Below are 17,684 nucleotides of genomic sequence, written 5' to 3' on the forward strand. Positions count from 1 at the left end.
TGAGGTCTGCAATTCTTAGGAAGAGGTTTGCGGGAGAGGAGCTGGTTAAAGAGGGAGAACAGTCCTGAGGGCAGAAGGGAAACCAAGGAAGGCATGTCCGGGGCTGGCAGAGACCGGAGAGGGCAGAGCAGGGCTAGGAGGAGGTGGGTCCCAGCGACAATGAGAGGTGGACAGGACGGGGCGTGCAGCCCCTGCCAATCTGATCTGTGAGTGGAGGAAATGCTTCAGAGCTGTCAGGGATGGGAGGGACTGTTCCAGAACACAGAGGCTGGGCCTGGACAGCCAAATTCCATGCTCACTCTGCATCAGTGTGGTGCCTCCAGGGATGTGGGAACCCTGGGCCTGGGCTGAATCCAGCTCTGCACACTTCCTCCACAGCCTCCAGGGGCCCAGGGTCTCGTCACCAGGAAAATAGAAATAATAATGCCCCCAGCCATCCCTCACCCCTCCCTGCCATTCTCTTCATGGCAGCCAAATGGTACTGTCACCCTGCTTAAGACCTTTTAGTGACTTTCTCCTTGAACTTGAAAGAAATGCTTTGCTGCAGTGGGATAGCGAGCAGACTTTTTTTCTCCCCTCTCTTTAACACTTTCCCATCATCTGTAAAATTTCCAGAACGATTGTATGTGCTCTTTCCTTTGTAGGGAAGGCTGGCAGAGCCGCATGCCCTGCAGCAGTGTCCTCCCGGAGCCCCTCGGCTGCCCCTCGGCTGCCTGTGCCCGCTTCCTCCCGAGTCCCTAGCCCTGTTTCAGTTCCCCGTTTAGACACAGCAGACAGTGCTGAAGTTCAAGCTACCCCTTGGGAAAGTTCAGCCTTCCAGTGCTCCCCCTTCCTCTGAAGAGCATCTGAAAGTGAGAGCCTCAGAACCATTTCTGGAAACACATCTCGCAGGGTGCACAGCCCTGGGCCTCCAACAGACCGGACATTCAGCTGTCCCTTGTTTTAAAGATCCTGCTGGCTGTCCCTCCCCAAACCCTGGGACTCAGGGCCACCCTCCCCCTCACTCTGTACCTTCTCTGGGAGTTTGGTACCCGGGTGAGCTCAGGCGCCAGGTGATGGGGTGAAGGGGCCCCTCCCTGAAAGGCCCAGCTTGGCATTCCACATCCGTTTCCTTCTATGACTTTTCAATGCTGGGGTCTGTTTTACGTGATGTGCACGTCTCGCCAAACAGTGTGTGTGTGTGGGGGGGGGCTGTCATTATGCCTGCAAGGGGTTTGGGGGACTATGACAGGCTGGCTGAGCCAAGCAGGGTCCCTTTCCCACAAGGACTTACAAGCTTGTGGGGAAGCAGACACAGCTGGGCTTTGTAGGGAGCTGTCTAGAGGGGCTCACGGAAATGGTCATGCTGGAAAGTGCCTGGAACTTTCCATAACCTGGAGATTTTAATGACAGACTGGAGAAGAGATAGGTATTTTGTTTCACAATCTGAACTAACTCTTACCACGTGTTTTTCTGCATGACTTTCGGTGATGGAGATAAGTTCATGTCCATTCTGTTGACACCACAAACCCCGAAGGGTCGTCTGCTCTGTGCGTACACACCATTAAGTGAATAGACTAACAATGTAGGAAATGCTGCTCTTTGCTTTCACAAAATCAAGCTGTCTGTCGTGTGCTCTAGGTATGTGCCAAAGAGAGAAGGAATTCCTTCCTGGTTGGGGGAGAGTTGCCACGGAGCAGAAATCCAGTCACCCATGGGCACCCCCCCGGGGAACGTCTGTGATGAGCAAGGCTCCCGTTCGCAGCCCCCCCGCCCCCAATGTGGGGCTTCAGGGTTTCCTTCTCTGTTTCAAAATGACTTGATAAATCTCTTCAGGAAGGCAGCGGCTGCGGAATGAGGAACGAAGTCTGGAGGCCTCCACCATTAAGCATGGAGGGCAGCCCCCCTTCCCCGGAAGTGTGGCCAGTCCCCCTCCTGCTGGGAGCCTGGCCAAGGCACGCAGAACACACAGGCCTGGCTGTCCCACCTGTCCCACAGGCGTCCCGTCACCCTGGACCTGATGTACTGTGTGTCTTCTGTTCCAGCCCAGATTCACCCGCTCCCTGGCCCCAGGTTTGCAGTTGGGTGGCAGATGGGAGGCACAGCCAGGAGATGGGAGGTCCCAGGGGTCGGCTCTACAGAAGGCCACAGCTCTTGCCTGCCAGCCCTCTCCGAGTTCCTGCGTCTGCTGCCCCCATGGGGGGTAATTGCTTTGGTAGCTGCGAGGTGCTGCCTTCCTCTTACATCCCTACATCCCGTCCGCTAAATTCTCCCAAATCCCCCAGTTTAACTTGACACCCGCTTCCTGCCAGGACCTGACTGATACACATGACAACCTTCTTCTCGACATTTGACATTTTATTGTTGAAAAGGCTCCAACTGGGGGGATCAGGTCGGGGCTGGGGAGAGGGGGTACTCCTCCTGCTGCCTCCCCTGCCCCCCCATTTCTCTTCATCCCCTATCCCAGGCCCACACAGGGTCCTCTCGGGCCATCCTTCCTCCTGGCTCTAAACGCACAGCTGTCATCCTGACCCAGTGCAGCAGGTCCATCCATCACTATCGCCAAACAGCTCCGATTGGCAGGCCATACGGTGCCATCGGAGGATACAACAGTAAGCAGAGCCGGCCCCTGACTATGGATGCACAGTCAGGCAGATATGGACTTGACCAGGCCCCCATCCCCACAAGAACCCAGTGCTCCTGCGGGCCCACGGTCAATGCACTGTCCACCGACTCCTGACTCAGCTTTGACTCGGCCCAGATACGGCTGCCCTGTGCACAGACCCACCCCCTCGCCGGCCACACCGCCCTGCCCTCTTGGCTGTCCTGCCTTGACAGGGGACCTTTCTAGGTCCAGCTTAGGAATGAGAGCACTGCGGCTGGGCTGTTCCCTTCTGCCCTGTGCATATGGAGCCCCCCACGGCTGTCTAGACTATACGCCTCACCCCCACCCCTACCCAACCCCCCCCCCCCGCCCCCAGTCTGGATCAGCTAAGGAGCTTCCATAGCCCTGGGCACTCTGACCTTTTCCTGTTCCTGTTCCTGTTCTAGAATGTGCTTTGAACATAAGTTCTCAAAGGAGTCTCTATGAAACCCTTTGCATTTCAGTGCCAGGGCAAAGACTGATGAGGACACCCTCTGGGGAACAGTTCCTCCAAGGAGACCATAACTCTGGCTAGTGGGCGCCCTGCCTTCACCATTTCCTCTGTGTCTGTGCGTCTGCGTGCGCTGGTCCTTGAGACAGGCTGCTCCCTTCTGACCCCATGCACACGGCAAGTCTTCGCTTCAGGCGGTATGTGCTGCCTGCAGACCTGCTCCCTGCAGAGCTCCATGCGTTTCCTGGGGGCTTCCGCCCCGTGAGCTGTAGGGGAGGGGTGGGAAGGCATCCCGCCCAAGCAGTGCCTTTCAGTGGCCATTCACTGGCTTGCCCACCCAGCCCCCTAGACGGGCTGCGCCACTGTCCCTGAGGTTGGACTCAACCCTCATCCTTACCTTCCTGGGCACCTGGGCCACCCGGGCGGCCAGCAGCCATGGTGCACCAGGCTCCCCGGGCTCCGTGAACAGTCCATGCACAAGCAGTGTCCTGGCAAGTTTGTCTTGCCCACAGCGCTCCGCTCCTGCCACTGGCTTTTGGGTCCTCTCGCCCAACTCCCTCCTTGCTGGATCTGTAGGGATTAGATTAATTTTAGAGCATCCTGTTCCTCTGCAGAATGAGTACACAGCAAATTTCATCAATTCCAAGATGCTTATTTTTTCACATTTAACATCTCTGAAATCGAATGGGTCCACAATTGATGGCGTATCACAGTTTATGCTTTACCTTTTTAGTGGTACATAAAATAATGTGACCGCATCCGTGCATTGAAATCTCATATCTCGTGTGCTCCCTCAAACACGTGTTCCCCAGACGGCCTCCAGCCGCGGCCCCTTCTCCAGACTCACACAGGAGTCGTTTCACTTTGACTTCCTTTGAGATTTTCATATCCTTTTTTCATATGCCTAATGGCTTGTCATCCATCAGCTGTAAATTCTTGGCAGGATGACACTTACCACGATGGCTTTATCTGAACTGAGTTCATCCATCTTGTGTCGTGTCAAATTATTTTTCTTATTCTGCTCACTTTTGGCTTTGAACCTCTTCAAGCTACTTTTTAGAAGGCCTGGCTGCCACTGCTCAGGTATTTCTGGTTCAATAATGTTTGAAAGAGATTGCTTAACATGGGGCTTTGGGAAAACAAGGGAATTTATTAGAAAGAATTTTTAAAAAAAAACCTTTTGTTAAACTCTCTACGAATTTATTACATAGCTTAAGCCACACACTCAAACACAGGCACATACCCTCATGGACAGATTGATACATGTGGACAACGCACGTGCACACACAAATACACATGGAGAGAGAGACAGAGACAAGCAGAGACAAGCCAAGTGGAGAGTCCTGAGTCAAGGTGAAAGATGGCAGCGGATTCTCCTTGAAGGCAAATGCATCCTCAGTACAACTGGGGCTGACCCCACGAGCAAGGGTGCAGGGACAGGTCTGAGTCTGGCTCCGTTCCCAGATACCCATGTCTGTCTGGGTCATCCTGTCTCGTCTGATCTCTCCATCCCACTTACCTGGGGTGGGAGGCACCATCCCCAGCCTCCCACGTCAGTCCCGACCATGCTGCAGCAATAGGCATCTGACTTGAAGGTGGGCCAGTCAAGACAATCCAGCCACAATCAGCCCAGGCTCCTCTTGTACACCAACCTGGCTGGGCCTTCCAACCTTATTTACCTAGTGGCCTTCTTTCCCACGTGCGGTGGTCCCAGTTCCTTCCTCCAGAAGGCAACAGTAGCCCCCAGGGGAGCAGTTGGACCCCTGACCTTCAACTTCAAAGATGGCACCTTCTCAACTCATTTTAAACTTCCGTGACTGTCACTGATGTGATGGTTGTTATAATAACGGGTGTGAATCACAGGCACTTAGTGTGAGGACCCGGGGTGCTGTGCTCCCGTAAGGCCAGGGAAGCCCCACCCAGAGGGGGCCGCCTCCTTGGCGCTCATCCCTGGACCCACCACCAGCTTGATCCCTTGCTCCTGTCCAGCTGCCCCGGCCTCACTGCTCCTCCCTGGAGCCTGGTTACATCTTCCCCCTCCACAGGGCTGCAGCCCCAGTCAGCATCTTCTTGGCTGGATCGGTCCTGCTTCGCACTGTCCTCCTTTGTCCTCTGTGCCAGAGAGAGGGAAAAGTCCAAGATGCTTCTGGTTTCTGGCTGGGCCAGTGGGGAGATGAGGGTGCCATTCCTTGAGACAGGACACACCACGGAGAGACAGGGCAGGTGATTGGTGGAAGAGGATGGACAGGATGTTGGGACACGTTGAGTTAGGAACTGTAGGGTACAGCATTGATGAGAACTTAAGACTCATCAGGATGCAGGATGCTTACAGCTCTTGCATCCTGCCCTGCTGCCTGATACCCTCTCAGGAGAAACCCACAGGGGCGGGGCTCCGCTGGGCGAGACCTAGGTGGGCGGGGTGTCTGTGTGGGTGGGGCCTCAGTGGGCGGGGCCTCAGCGAGGGAGGCTGGCTGCCCAGCGACCACCTAAAATTTCTTGCTGGAGCCAAGGGACAGCAGAAGGGGACTTGGCCCCAGAGCATTTGAACAGCTCAGCAGAATTACCCACAGGCTCCTCAGTCATTAGCAACAGAGACACAAATCAGGGAAGATTTTTGTGCTTCCGCAACCGTTTTCTGAGTTTTGATAAAACAGAATTATAGCAAATGAAAAAAAATTAAAATAAAAGCAAAGCAACTGCTAGAATAGGTTTTCCTCTGTTTAAAAATAAGTTATCTTTGGAGGGGGAGAAATAAAAATAACTGCCAGCATCAAACACACACACACACACACACACATTTTAGAAAAACATTCTAAACTATTGAAAATAGGTCTCTTGGGGTTGTGGGACAACAGATGATGTCTTCTCAAAAAAATTCTGTATTTTCTAATTTTGCCATTATAAAAATGTATTACTTGTATAACCAAATACTTTTAAAAATAAAAGTTAAAAAAAAACAAAGAAAAAAAACTTTAAAAGTGTCCTATTTGTGCCTTTTGCAGACTGGTTCTTAGGGCTGCTGGTTACAGGGTGTGAGCGTGTGGGTGTGTCGGGCAGACACCGCGTAGGAGTCCAGGGCTTTTTCTGGATCGTGGTCACTCCCTCGGCCTCGCTGGTCTCCGCGGCAGGTGACCTTTGTGGTTGGGTGATGTTCCAGCCGGTTCAAACGTGCCTCTGTTTGGGGTTCTGTCCTCAGGCATCCGAAGGCGTCCCCATGAGGTTCTTCACCAAGCTGGACCAGCTCATCGAGTTTTACAAGAAGGAGAACATGGGTCTGGTGACCCACCTGCAATACCCCGTGCCCCTGGAGGAGGAGGATGCGGGCGATGAGCCAGAGGAGGATGCAGGTAGGAAGGGATGGACTGAGGGCAGGAGGCTGGCAGCTGCCTGTGGCAAGAGGTACCTTCTGGAACCTTCCCTGCCAGCACCGTGGCGGAGAAGTCCTGGGGAGTTTCTCTCACCACAAGTGCTTGTAGATTAAGTGGGTCCAATTATCAGAGGGAAAGAGGGTGACACAGTGGTTAAGGACAAGTTGGGAACACAGGCTCTGGGGTCAGACAGACCTGAGTGGGGCTTTCTGCTCCCCAGCTTCTTAGCTGTGTGACCTTGGGTAGATTACTTAACCTCTCTGAACCATAGACTTCCCTTAAAGAGACAGTGAAACTTATATTTACCTCTCAGGGAGTCATCAAAAGGGTCCATGAATGTAAAGCCTAGAGCCTAGTACATAGTAAGCCCTCAATAAATGCAGCTACCATCATCATCAAAATAATTAGCTGCATTTCACTGTGGAGAGAATGAAGGAGGAGATCCTTGCACCTCACTGGAAGGATGAAAAAGGTGTTTCTTTATATCATCATTGAAAGAAAAAACAGTACACCCCCTAAAAAGTGTGCGAGAGTCGGGGGAAGGGACAGAGACCAACAGGGAAAGGCAGGGCAGCAAGGGAGCTCAGCCGGGGGGCCCTCCTTTCCCCTCAAAAGTTCATGTCCTAAAAGAAAACCCTGAGAAACATAATTGACCCCTCAACTGGTCAGGGCTCCTCTGAAATCCCAGAGCCTGGGAACAACCAGGTCCTCCAGGGTCGCCCCCAAGAGAGGGCAGATGAGACCAGAGATGCCGAGGTCCCTGGCCTGGCTCCCGGCCTGTCCCTGGCAGGCCGCTGCCGGCCACATGCTGGGCACCCTTATCATCCCACTCCGGGGGCAGGCTTGTGGGCCACCTGTCCATCTTCCTAATTCTCCCTGAACACCCACTTTGAGTGGCTGACCTCTGTGGGGCATCCTCACCCCCTTGTGGAGAAGGTGAGAGCCAGGCAGAGTTTCCAAAGGACTACAGCTCCGTGGAGGCTCAGAGGGACCCAGGCAGCCCGTGTCCCTTATTGCCCCACGGCTGCACGTCCCCCAGTTGTCCCCAGGGGCCCAGGGATGGCCTTGGTGCTGAAGAGCTGTCCTCAGAAATGTCCCCCACACTGGCATCCTCCCTTCCCTTGCCCACCCCCCCCCCCCCCCCCCCCCCCCCCCCCCCCCCCCCCGCCAGCCTGGCTGCTTTCCCCTCCGGGGATGGCCATCTGGAGAAAGCTCGCCGCGCTGCACTCTCCCTAAGGGCTGGAGAGAGAAGCCCCGTCTCATCTCGTGACTGCTGGCTTCACTTCCCCAAATGAGGCCCAATTGTCAGCTTGACCCAGAGCAGCGCGACATTCGCCCCCAGCCCAAGCGTCTCCTTCGGCTCAGGTCTCCTCGGGTGCTGCCAGTCCCCATGGGGCTCCAGGCAGACTCGCAACTGTCTACAGCACCCCAGACTGGGGGGGGTGGGGGTGGGGTGGGGAGTGACAGCTCGTCCTTTAAAGAGAGTGTCCCTGGGCAGCACCGTGACCAGGCCATGGGGCAGCCATTCTGTGTGGGAAGAGGCTCAGGCAGGAGGTCCTGGACCCCAGGGGCTCAGAACCCTTGCCCATCTCTGGACCGTGCGGGACAGACATTCTCCTAAAGGGAAGTGGGCAGGAGTCCCATCTCCCAGGCCGGGTTCAAGTCATTGGTTTCCTATTTCAGTTCTCTGGGTTCAGGGACCCCCCTCAGTTTCTTTTATGTGTCTCGGAGGGGCTGGCGGGAGAGAGAAGGAAGGGCGGAGGCTGCAGAGAGGGCAGAGACAGGGTGCTGGAGTGAGAGAGAGAAGAGCAGTGTGGCTGGGGCCTACCTGCCCCTTGGCCCGCTCCTCCTGTTCTGGGGACTGGGCCTCTGCCGCGTCCAGGGCCCCTGACTCAGCCCCGAGCTGAGCTGCCTGAGGCTGCTGGCTCCACCTGCCCAACCAGCCGCCCTGCCTGGCACAGCCACCTGACCCCAGATGACAGGTGTCTGCTGAGTGCCTCAGTGGGACAAACTGTGCTAGGGCCTGGGACCAAAGACCACTAAGACCAGGTCCCTGCGCTCAGCAGGCTCCCTGTCCAATCAGGGAGTCGGCAAGGGAGTGGGGATGGGAGGGTCAGTGTGGGCACAGATGGGGCACAGTGGCCTGGACCTCGTGTGTCGGGCAGGGTCTCCGCACAGAGGGCGCAGGGAGTCGGCCACAGGGCCCTCTCTGTAGGCAGGTGATCCTGAGAGAAGCTAGTGCTTAGTCCAAATGGCATTCTTGCTCTTCTCTTGGGTAGAAAGTATCCAGTCTCCGCCGGAGCTGCCACCGAGAAACATCCCTTTATCAGCTGGGCCATGCGAGGCCAAGGAGGTCCCTCTGTTGAGTGACAATCTGAGAGCCACCGAGGTCAGCCGGCCGAGCCTCTCTGAGACGTTATTTCAGCGACTGCAGAGCATGGACACCAGCGGGTGAGTCCCCACCTGCAGGGTCCCCTCCGAGGCCAGCCTCAGGCGCCACAACACGCCAGCAGCTCACTCTGCGCTCACTCCCGAAGGCACCCCTTCCACTCCATGGTGGGCTGCAATAGAGTCTGAGGGAGCCCGGCTCCCGCGGCAGCTCTGGCCGCATGGGCACTGCATGGCCTTGCTCAGATGCTCGTCCCCACCAGGCCCCACAGCGTGGCAGGAGCTGGGTCTGGAATGACACAGCTGGTTCTGCTGCAGACGGCATGGTGTGCTCCAGACTTTAGGGGCCCACGATGTGATTCCCTTAATGGGGTTTGCCACAAACTGCACATGGCATCTTTGCCCATCACAGATTCCTCTAATGCCATGGGGTCTGCTGAGTCATATGGCCCAAGCAGAGGAGCTGCCTACACTGCGGCCTGGGCCCACCACACAGCCCTTTCCTGCTCTGGGCCTCACTCAAAGGGGGCCACCTTCCTTGTCATCAGTAAATGGGTCAGAGCAGTATTTCCCTGTGTGGTATGAACTCCATAGTCTACACAGCATGGCGCTCCTTTCTTTGCGGTGGAAGGTGTGAAATGCAATCATTCTGATGCTTTACGTTCTCCTCGCTCTGATCCAGGGTTCCCAGGATCTGGTCCCATATGTGGTCCCATCCTGGCTCCTGCTGGTCCACACTGACAAGGTTCTGCATCTTCTTTGCCCTAGGGTCCTGCTTCTCCCTTAGCAGACCCAGCACTTCCCTGGCTGAGTGATGGGCGGTGGGGTATCTCCTGGGAAGGGTGTTTGTTGTCTTGCAAATCAGAGACCCTGACTTCAAGACAGGCCAAGGGGGTGGCTTTAACAAGAAGGAAGCTCTATGAGGGGACTGTGTCCCCAGTGCCCAGCACATTGCCTGACGTACAGCCGGCACTCACTAGATACGTGTTGAATGAATTAATTAGTTAGTACCCAGTAACTTCCATGCATTCATAATTTTAAAACATTCTTTGTTTCTTTGTGAGAAAAAGAATATCTTAGTGGTAGGACTAATGCAGCATATGCAACTTGAAAGATCAATTTGAGACTCCTCGTGCTGCTGGCCTACCTGAGATTTGGCAAAATAGAAAAGAAATGCCCGAGATACACATAAGCCACCTGGTTGCTAAGATACCTGTTGTTTTTCATTCCCACCTGACATATCCTCAGATTCTTCCCCAGGCCCATCAGGTTATATTCTCTGCACGCTCCTTGAATCTCCCATGCTACTTATCAAGCAGCTAAATAGCCAATGTTTTGAATATGTTGATATGTTATCATGATTATCCCAAAATATGTGTCTAAACAACAAATGCTTATTAAAATAGTCCCTGGAGAGCCCATCGCGTGGTTTCTTTGAGTTTCTAGTTCTCTCCAGGTTTAGATGCTACGTGCAGGAACTCCTTAGGGAAACAGGCAAGGATGCCCGATCATCTGCCCACTCCCCCCGACTCTCCCACACCTTGTATCAACTCCAGCTCCTTGTCAGTCCCTCCTCTTGAGTGGAGGATGTTCCCTCAGGCCTCAGGGCCCCGTGGGAAGTAGGAGGCATGGAGCCAAGCTTCCTCCTGAGAGGGGTGGGGAGCGGCTCTCTCTGGTTTTGCTTCCTAGCTAATTATGGCAGTGGAACTTTCCTAAACCTTCTGCTTGGAGATGCAGATGAGTCAATGAAGCATGGGCAGAAGGACCATGATGACACCGTGCCTGCCCTTAGTTCTCTTCCAGGTCATGAAAAACAGATTCTGCCTTGTGTCTTGAAGTTAGTCTATTTCACCCGCGAAATAGCCTTTAGATTCTTTTTGATTATAAGACACCTGCATAGTCTTTTGTGCAAATTAATTAGATCTAATCAGTTAGGTCATAGTTAATAGGTTATTACAAGACTCCTGAGCAAAATCAACCTTCTCGGATAAACAGAGTTTACATCTTACATTATGTCGACACTTTTCTACAACAGACATTTTAACAAATATAGCTTCCTATAACAAGTACTCGTGTTCTCAGAGTTACGAGTCAATAGTTGTTAGAACTGTCAAAATACGTATCTTAATGCTCTAAGAGGGATTTTTGTCCTTTTTAGTAAAACACCCTTAAGCAGAAACTGGATTTTTACCATGTCAAGACCCAGAATAAGTATAAATTAAACTGAAATGTTATGAGAAGCGGTATGTAAATAGTTGCTGACTTCTCAATCTAAACAAGTCAGAATGGCTAATCCACTTCTTTCCAGTCTTAAGAGCAACAGCTCTTCATTCTTTCAAGAATCCCGCAGAAAAAACCTGTGACCTCTAATTTCAACTTGCTTACATGTCAAGGCTGGAACAAAGATATCGAAGGCTTGTAATAATTTTTTCACACAGGTAAAGCAACATCCTTGAGCCTCAGTTTCCTCATTTGTAAAACAGAGATAATAATACTATCTGCCTGTAACGTTGATTTGTGGCTTAAAGGAGAAAATGAGCCTTGAGTGCTTAGCAGCGTGACTGGTGCGTTACGCTCAGGAAATATTTGCTCAGATTGCAATTTTCATTATTAAAGGAACAAAGACTCAAAAGTTATCCAGAAAAAAAAGTGCAGGGAGATAGAATGTAGAGGTGTGACCAGACCTAGGTGGCAGCCCTGGCATGATGCCCCTGGGCTAAGCCTCTGCTGGGCCATCATGTGCAGTAAGCAAGTCCTGCTCAGTCACATGCCCTTCATCCATATATTGATGGGGCTGGACCAGACCCTGGAGGGCAAGAGCAGGGTACCTGGGCTGCCCCCACCGGGTTCCCAGCCCTGTCACTCATCGCAGAGACATCCCCATGGAGCCTGGGAAGACTCAGAACCTCCTGGACACCGAGCTCCAGGTGGCCTTTGGCTGTGAATTCAGAGTTGGCATGTGAGCTAGAGCCGTTGGCCATCTCTAGACTCGAGCAGCCCTTGGCCCTCAGATCCTGTCTTTGTGAATAGATGAGGTAGGGGAACAAGTCCGTGGTCCATTTTCTAAGCTGTTTTGTCTCCTTTTTAAAGGATAAACATTTCCCAGTCTCCAGCCAATGTTACCACACAAAATTGGAGTTCTCTTGCCCAATGCGCATAAACAGCTAATTAATTACAGCATCAGCTTTTAGGGGAGAAATCAGCTTTATTCTGCTAGATAGACCCTCAGGGAGATGGGGGCGTGTGCCCTCAGATCTGTTTCCCGGATTCAGGATTTGGGCAAATTTAAGAGGTTAGGGAGAACGGGCTGGCATGTGGAAACACTGGTGGGACAGGCTTTGATTGCTGGGCTTCAAGCATTTATCGTAAGGTTTTAAACATTTATGATGAGGTGGGAAAGGAATTTTTAACACCAGATCTTCCTGAATGATGGACCCCTCGCTTCTGATAAGAGTCCGACTTTCAAGTTCCGGTTGGGTCCGTGTCCTCTGGTTCTGTGAGGAGGAGGATCTTTGGACCTGAGGTCCTTTCAGGTCAAGATCTCTTCTTCTGCATGTGCTCCGGCTATGTGACCTTGCACATTTTCTGAAAGGAAATTCTTAATCACTCTGTTGATAGGAGATGGGGTCAGTTGAACTGGTCCTGGAGGGCCCAAGTTTATACCAAGATCACTTCCTTCCAAGTCTTATCTTGGGAAGAAAATCTATGGGTCAGTTAAGAGGCACCCTTTAATCCTGCTCGGACCTGGTCCTCTACCCATTCAGTAAGACCAAGGGGCACATACAGGTGTGCTGATGTTCTGAAGGATGGTGACTCAGGCGAGGCTCTCAGAATACTGATTCTTCTTGTTACTGTTGGTGTTTGGGGCTAAAGGAACAGGATAAGCATGTTTCTATTTTTTCCAGGCTTCCAGAAGAGCATCTTAAAGCCATCCAAGATTATTTAAGCACTCAGCTTGCCCTGGATTCTGATTTTGTGAAGACGGGTTCCAGCAATCTCCCTCATCTCAAGAAACTGACCATGCTCCTTTGCAAGGAGCTCTATGGGTAATGGCTGGCCCGGGGGTGTGGGAGGGAGGGGCCACCCCGGCCAAGAAATCAGCTCATAGAGTGACCTCTGGCTGTCCAAATACCTCTGCAGAATAGTTGCACAGTTGGAGGGGCTTAGAAATCTTTGTCGTTGTTTTCAGGTTTTGTTTTCATGATATTTGAACTATACCTTTTTTTTTAACTAAAGTTAATTTGAGGCTAGTTGCTATGGGAAGGAGTGGGCAGGAGGACACTGCCAGCCCTTTCACACTGCTCAGGATCCAGCATTTACGACTCTGGCTGCTCTTCTTCCTTCTTGCTCCAGCCGACACACTCAACGAGCACATAAGAGCACCACGAAGAAATAAATGAAAGTCAGCCTATTTTCTGTGTGGGCGGTGATGTCCCACCATTGCCAGGGGTGGCAGTTTTTTTAGAGTGAGCCAATTCACCAAAACTTCAATTTTCCCAGACTGAATTCATCGAATGACCAATTGGCAAAAATTCCGGTTTCTTTTAGATTTTTTTTGATTTTATGTTTTAATTTAATTAATATTAAAATGTATTTCAAGTTTAATTACATTTTAATTGTTATAAGTGCAAAATTAAAGCTGATATGCTATCTGAAGAATTGGCAGAAGAATATTTTAAATGCTTGAAAAAATAGAAAATAACAGTCAAAAGCATCTGAAAGAAATCATAAAGAGCCCAAAAAAATCCCATCACAAATGAAAGGTCAACATTTTGGTTGGAAAAATAGCGTTTCATGTGGGTGAGGTTTTTTCAGCCTATACTGTTTTGTGTTTTATTACACAGACAGCAGTTTCAAAATTCTCTTGTCTGTTTCTCTGGTGCCTTATTCATCTTAGCTTAGCTAATAGGCAAAAAAAGAATCTTTCATCATCGGTAATCAAACTGAACTTTCCTTTTAAAAGCTGTTAAAAGCACAATCCGTACATTTGGTAAATTTGACAAATAATTTCTTTTGACAAATTGAGCAGTCATCAAATTGGCCAGTCGGGTTTAATTTCAATGAATTGGCTTTCAATGAATGCAATTTCAGCCAGTTGGACCCACAGCCATCATTTTTATAGATTTCCACGGAGGGATATTTTTCCGTTTGATGCTGTTGTTACAAATCATTTATCACTGGGGAAAGCACACATGGCACTTTCTAAGAAACACAGTTTCGTGATGACTGCTAACAAGCTTTGATTTCTGCTCCAGTGGAGACCCAGTTCTTTGCTTGTTCCTTGTCCAGGAGGAAACGTACCTGTAAGTCTGTGCCCTGAGCTTCCCCTAGTCAATGGGCACCTTCCCCAAGCCTGCACTGCCACCTGGACTTTCGTAGGATCTGGGTCACCTCTTCCTTATGCTGACAGCAGCTTCTCCAACATGCCTGCCTCTCTGCTACATTGTGTCGGCTTCTAGCCGTTCCATGTCTCTGTTTACTGAACAGTTAACGTCCAGTTACAATTAGGGACACTGTGACGTTCTAAATTCCCCCTGCACACTTTGGTTGTCTTCACCTTCATAGGCAAAGTGATAGCCAAGCTTAGAGACTGTTAACCCAGGGACGGAATTTTAGAAAATCTTAGGAACAAAATTACGTTTCCCATCACCCCTGCCGCCCCTGTGGATGTTGTTCCATGAAACTAACTGTAAACTCATAGTTTTTAGACTGCTTTGACTGCAACAGGTCTTCAGTTCATTAATTCCTTTACTTACTTAAGAAGTGTGTGCGGAGGGCCTCCTCTGAGCTCTGTGCTGACACAGATACGGCAATAAACACAACGCACAAGGTCCCTGCTCTTGCAGACCTTGCAGGGGCCGATGCCTCTGTGAGGAGGGCAACAGTAGATTAAGTCTGTAAATAACCAAGATGATTTTAGCAAGCATCATGACAAAATAAAACAGGAGAAAGAGACACAGAGACATGGGGTGGGAGGGTGCCAGTGTCCTTTGGGGGTCAAGGAGCCCTCTCTGAGGTGGTGATGGAGCTGGGACCTCAGTGACAAGAGGGAGCTAGCCATCCAGCCATTCGGCAAAGGGATGCCAAGTACAAAGGTCCTGAGGCAGGATTGCAAGAAACAGAAAGTCTGTGTGGCTGGAGCATAATGAGGGAAGGAAATTGTTAGGAGTGGAGGTTGGGGAGAAACAGGCATAGGGTGGCTAGATTTAGCAAATAAAAACGCAGGATGCCCAGTTCACTGAATTTCAGATAAATAGGAAATGTGTTTTTAGTATAAGTATATCCCTTGCAATATGGGAGCCACAGCATGTGTGCCTCACAGGCCCCGTAGAGATTGGACAGGACTGTGCCATGATCCGAGTTCGGGCTGTGGAGAATGGATCTCAGGAAGCAGACCCAAAGCAGGAGACCAGTTCGGAGCTACTGTGGTTGTGGCATGATGGTGGCCCGCCAGAAGGGAAGCGAGCAGAGGCGGAATCTGTGTCTGTTTTGCTTCCTGCCGAGTCCCGGGGTTTAGACAGTGCCTGCACATGGGAACAGCTAATAGATATTAGTTAAATGTAATGCCCTGAGGGCTTGGAGGCATGTGGGTGTTGAGAACTGGTGTGACCTGGGGTATGTGTGGATGGTAGAGCTGGCAGACTTGCTGCCTGGTGGGGGGTAGGGTGAAGGGAAGATGAATCGAGGGTGACCCTTAGGTTTTTGGTGTGAGCAACTGAGTGGATGGTGATGCCAGTTACTGAAAGGTCAAAGTCAAGGAGGAGGGGCTGGAGGAGGTGGGGAGATCTCTCTCTGGGCTACGATTGGCTTGAGTTGCTATGAGGAATCTGGCCATCTGAGCTGCCAACCAAGGAGTTAGTGCTGGAAGTTAGAGCCTGGGAGACCTCAGCACTGGGGTTATACACCTGGGATTCATCAGCAAGCAGTTGTCACTTAAAGGTGGGAGACAAGTGGGCTAAGGACACCACAGTGAGGAGTGGGGGTGAAAGAGAAGGGGACTCAGGCTGAACATGTAGAGATGGGATAGAGGAGGAGGAGGTGCAACAGGGAGCAGAGGATGGCACCAAGCGTGGCTAGGTCTGACCACTTGGCCCAACACAAACACCCAGGATGAGAGTGGGAAGGCTGCACAGAGCTGAGGAGTGAGCAACAGTGCGAGGGCCTCGTCTGCAAAAATGGCGTTATGACGTCAGTACTGCATCTGAAAGACAGCACTTCAGCTGCACAAAGGCTCGAGGAAGATTGTAGCCCCAAGTTAGGCTGTCTGGAACCCGACAGAAACGTTTCCAGAGAAGAAGAAGAAAGTCACCAGAGTCTGGAAATATTTGATAACCGCTGGAATGGAGAAATGGGAAGGATTGCAAGTGGCATTTTAAGATAAAATGTCCAAGCGTGGAAGAGGGTGTTTTATCCATTAAGTGAGAGCAGGGTAAAGGTTTTAGTAAACAAACAAATAAACCCCAAACAGAAATCCTTCACCATCATTATAACTGTGTCATTGGAAGCTATAACATAAACCTGTAGTTTTTAAGTCAAATTTGAAAATCAAATCACAAAACAGAGCAGAGTCTCAGGGAAGCATATACAGAAAAAAGCAGGAGGACCCAAGAAGCATGAGCACAGAATGTGCAATAAAAAATCGATAGTCTTTGGAAAGAGGGCATAGAGATTCCACTTATAGCTGGTAGGATGGGCTCTCAAAGAACCAGGAAAAAATGATGCATAATTGATGACTCAATATATAAAAGACAAAAAATTTTTCAGACCCATAAAGGAGCTAAATCCAAGTATTGAGAAACCTCATAAAGATCCAGTTATCAGAACAACCAAGAGCAACACCTAAACCCCTTCTTAGGATGTTCCTAAACCACCAGGGAAGATGAATTCAGAAAGTAACCAATTAGGAACAGCATCACTACTGTTAAAAATTACAATATTTAATAGTATGCACACTCCTTGATGATACAATGTGAATTCTGAAGCAATACCTTCAAGGGAAAGTCTACTGACTTGGGGTTAACTCAACCTAGACGTCTTTCAAGAGCACAGGGAGTCCTTGCAGATTTAAAACAAATTGTGAAAATGTACTAATCACGCATCTCTACTTCAAAAAGGATCCAAGAATTTTTTTTCCAGAAATTTTAGAGTGCTGATGATCCTAAAAATAAGAACCCAGCAGCTTACTGAGCAGCTGGGTATGAATACACCCAAAGTGAAATTGTTCATTCTATATTCCCTGAAGACAATATGATAAAAATAGAAATAAATAACGAAACTAACCACAACCACCCAACCATCTGGACATGTTTAGATCGTCTCCTAAATCTCAGCTGAATTAAGGAAGGAACTGACACAATGATCGCTTACAGGGGGTAGATGTGGGGGCACAGAGTAGAGTAATCAACAACTGTATATCAGAACTCTGTGTGATGCAGCCAAAGCACAAGTTGGAGGAAAAGCCGTAGCTTTAAATGCTCTATTATGAAAAGAGGCGTAGAAAAATGAGTCAAACATACAAAGTGAATCCAGACAGTGAGTCTCTTGACAGCATCATGAGTCACGTCCTCATCACTTTGCTACTTCCAGCATCCAGCAAAGTACTTGAAACATTTGTTTATTCAATATTTGTGAACAAAGATTACATGTATGCTGGCCACCTGCCAGGCACTGTTCTAGGAGCTGGAGATAAAGCAGTGAACAGAGCAGAGTCTTTCAGAAATCGCCATTGAGTGAATGAACAATAACGACAAGTGGAAAGGAAGAGAATAGGAGGAAAATAGTAAGATAAAAAACAGGAATAAATTAGGAAAAAATCTATTAAGAAAATTTTTAAAATTAGAAATGTAGGAGATTT

At 50.3% G+C, this 17,684-nt stretch overlaps 1 protein-coding gene across 1 annotated transcript in view; it reads left to right on the forward strand.

The window, feature by feature from the left end:
* The window catches only part of INPP5D (inositol polyphosphate-5-phosphatase D), a 123,106-nt gene that overhangs the window by 45,879 nt on the left and 59,543 nt on the right, over nt 1-17,684 (forward strand). The window contains exons 3-5 of the mRNA XM_070618576.1: nt 6,271-6,421; nt 8,722-8,893; nt 12,736-12,876. Coding sequence (XP_070474677.1) covers nt 6,271-6,421; nt 8,722-8,893; nt 12,736-12,876 — 464 coding nt within the window. The remainder of the gene's footprint in view (nt 1-6,270; nt 6,422-8,721; nt 8,894-12,735; nt 12,877-17,684) is intronic.

Source organism: Equus przewalskii, chromosome 5 (genome assembly GCF_037783145.1).
Source record: "Equus przewalskii isolate Varuska chromosome 5, EquPr2, whole genome shotgun sequence".
Taxonomy (NCBI): Eukaryota; Metazoa; Chordata; class Mammalia; order Perissodactyla; family Equidae; genus Equus; species Equus przewalskii.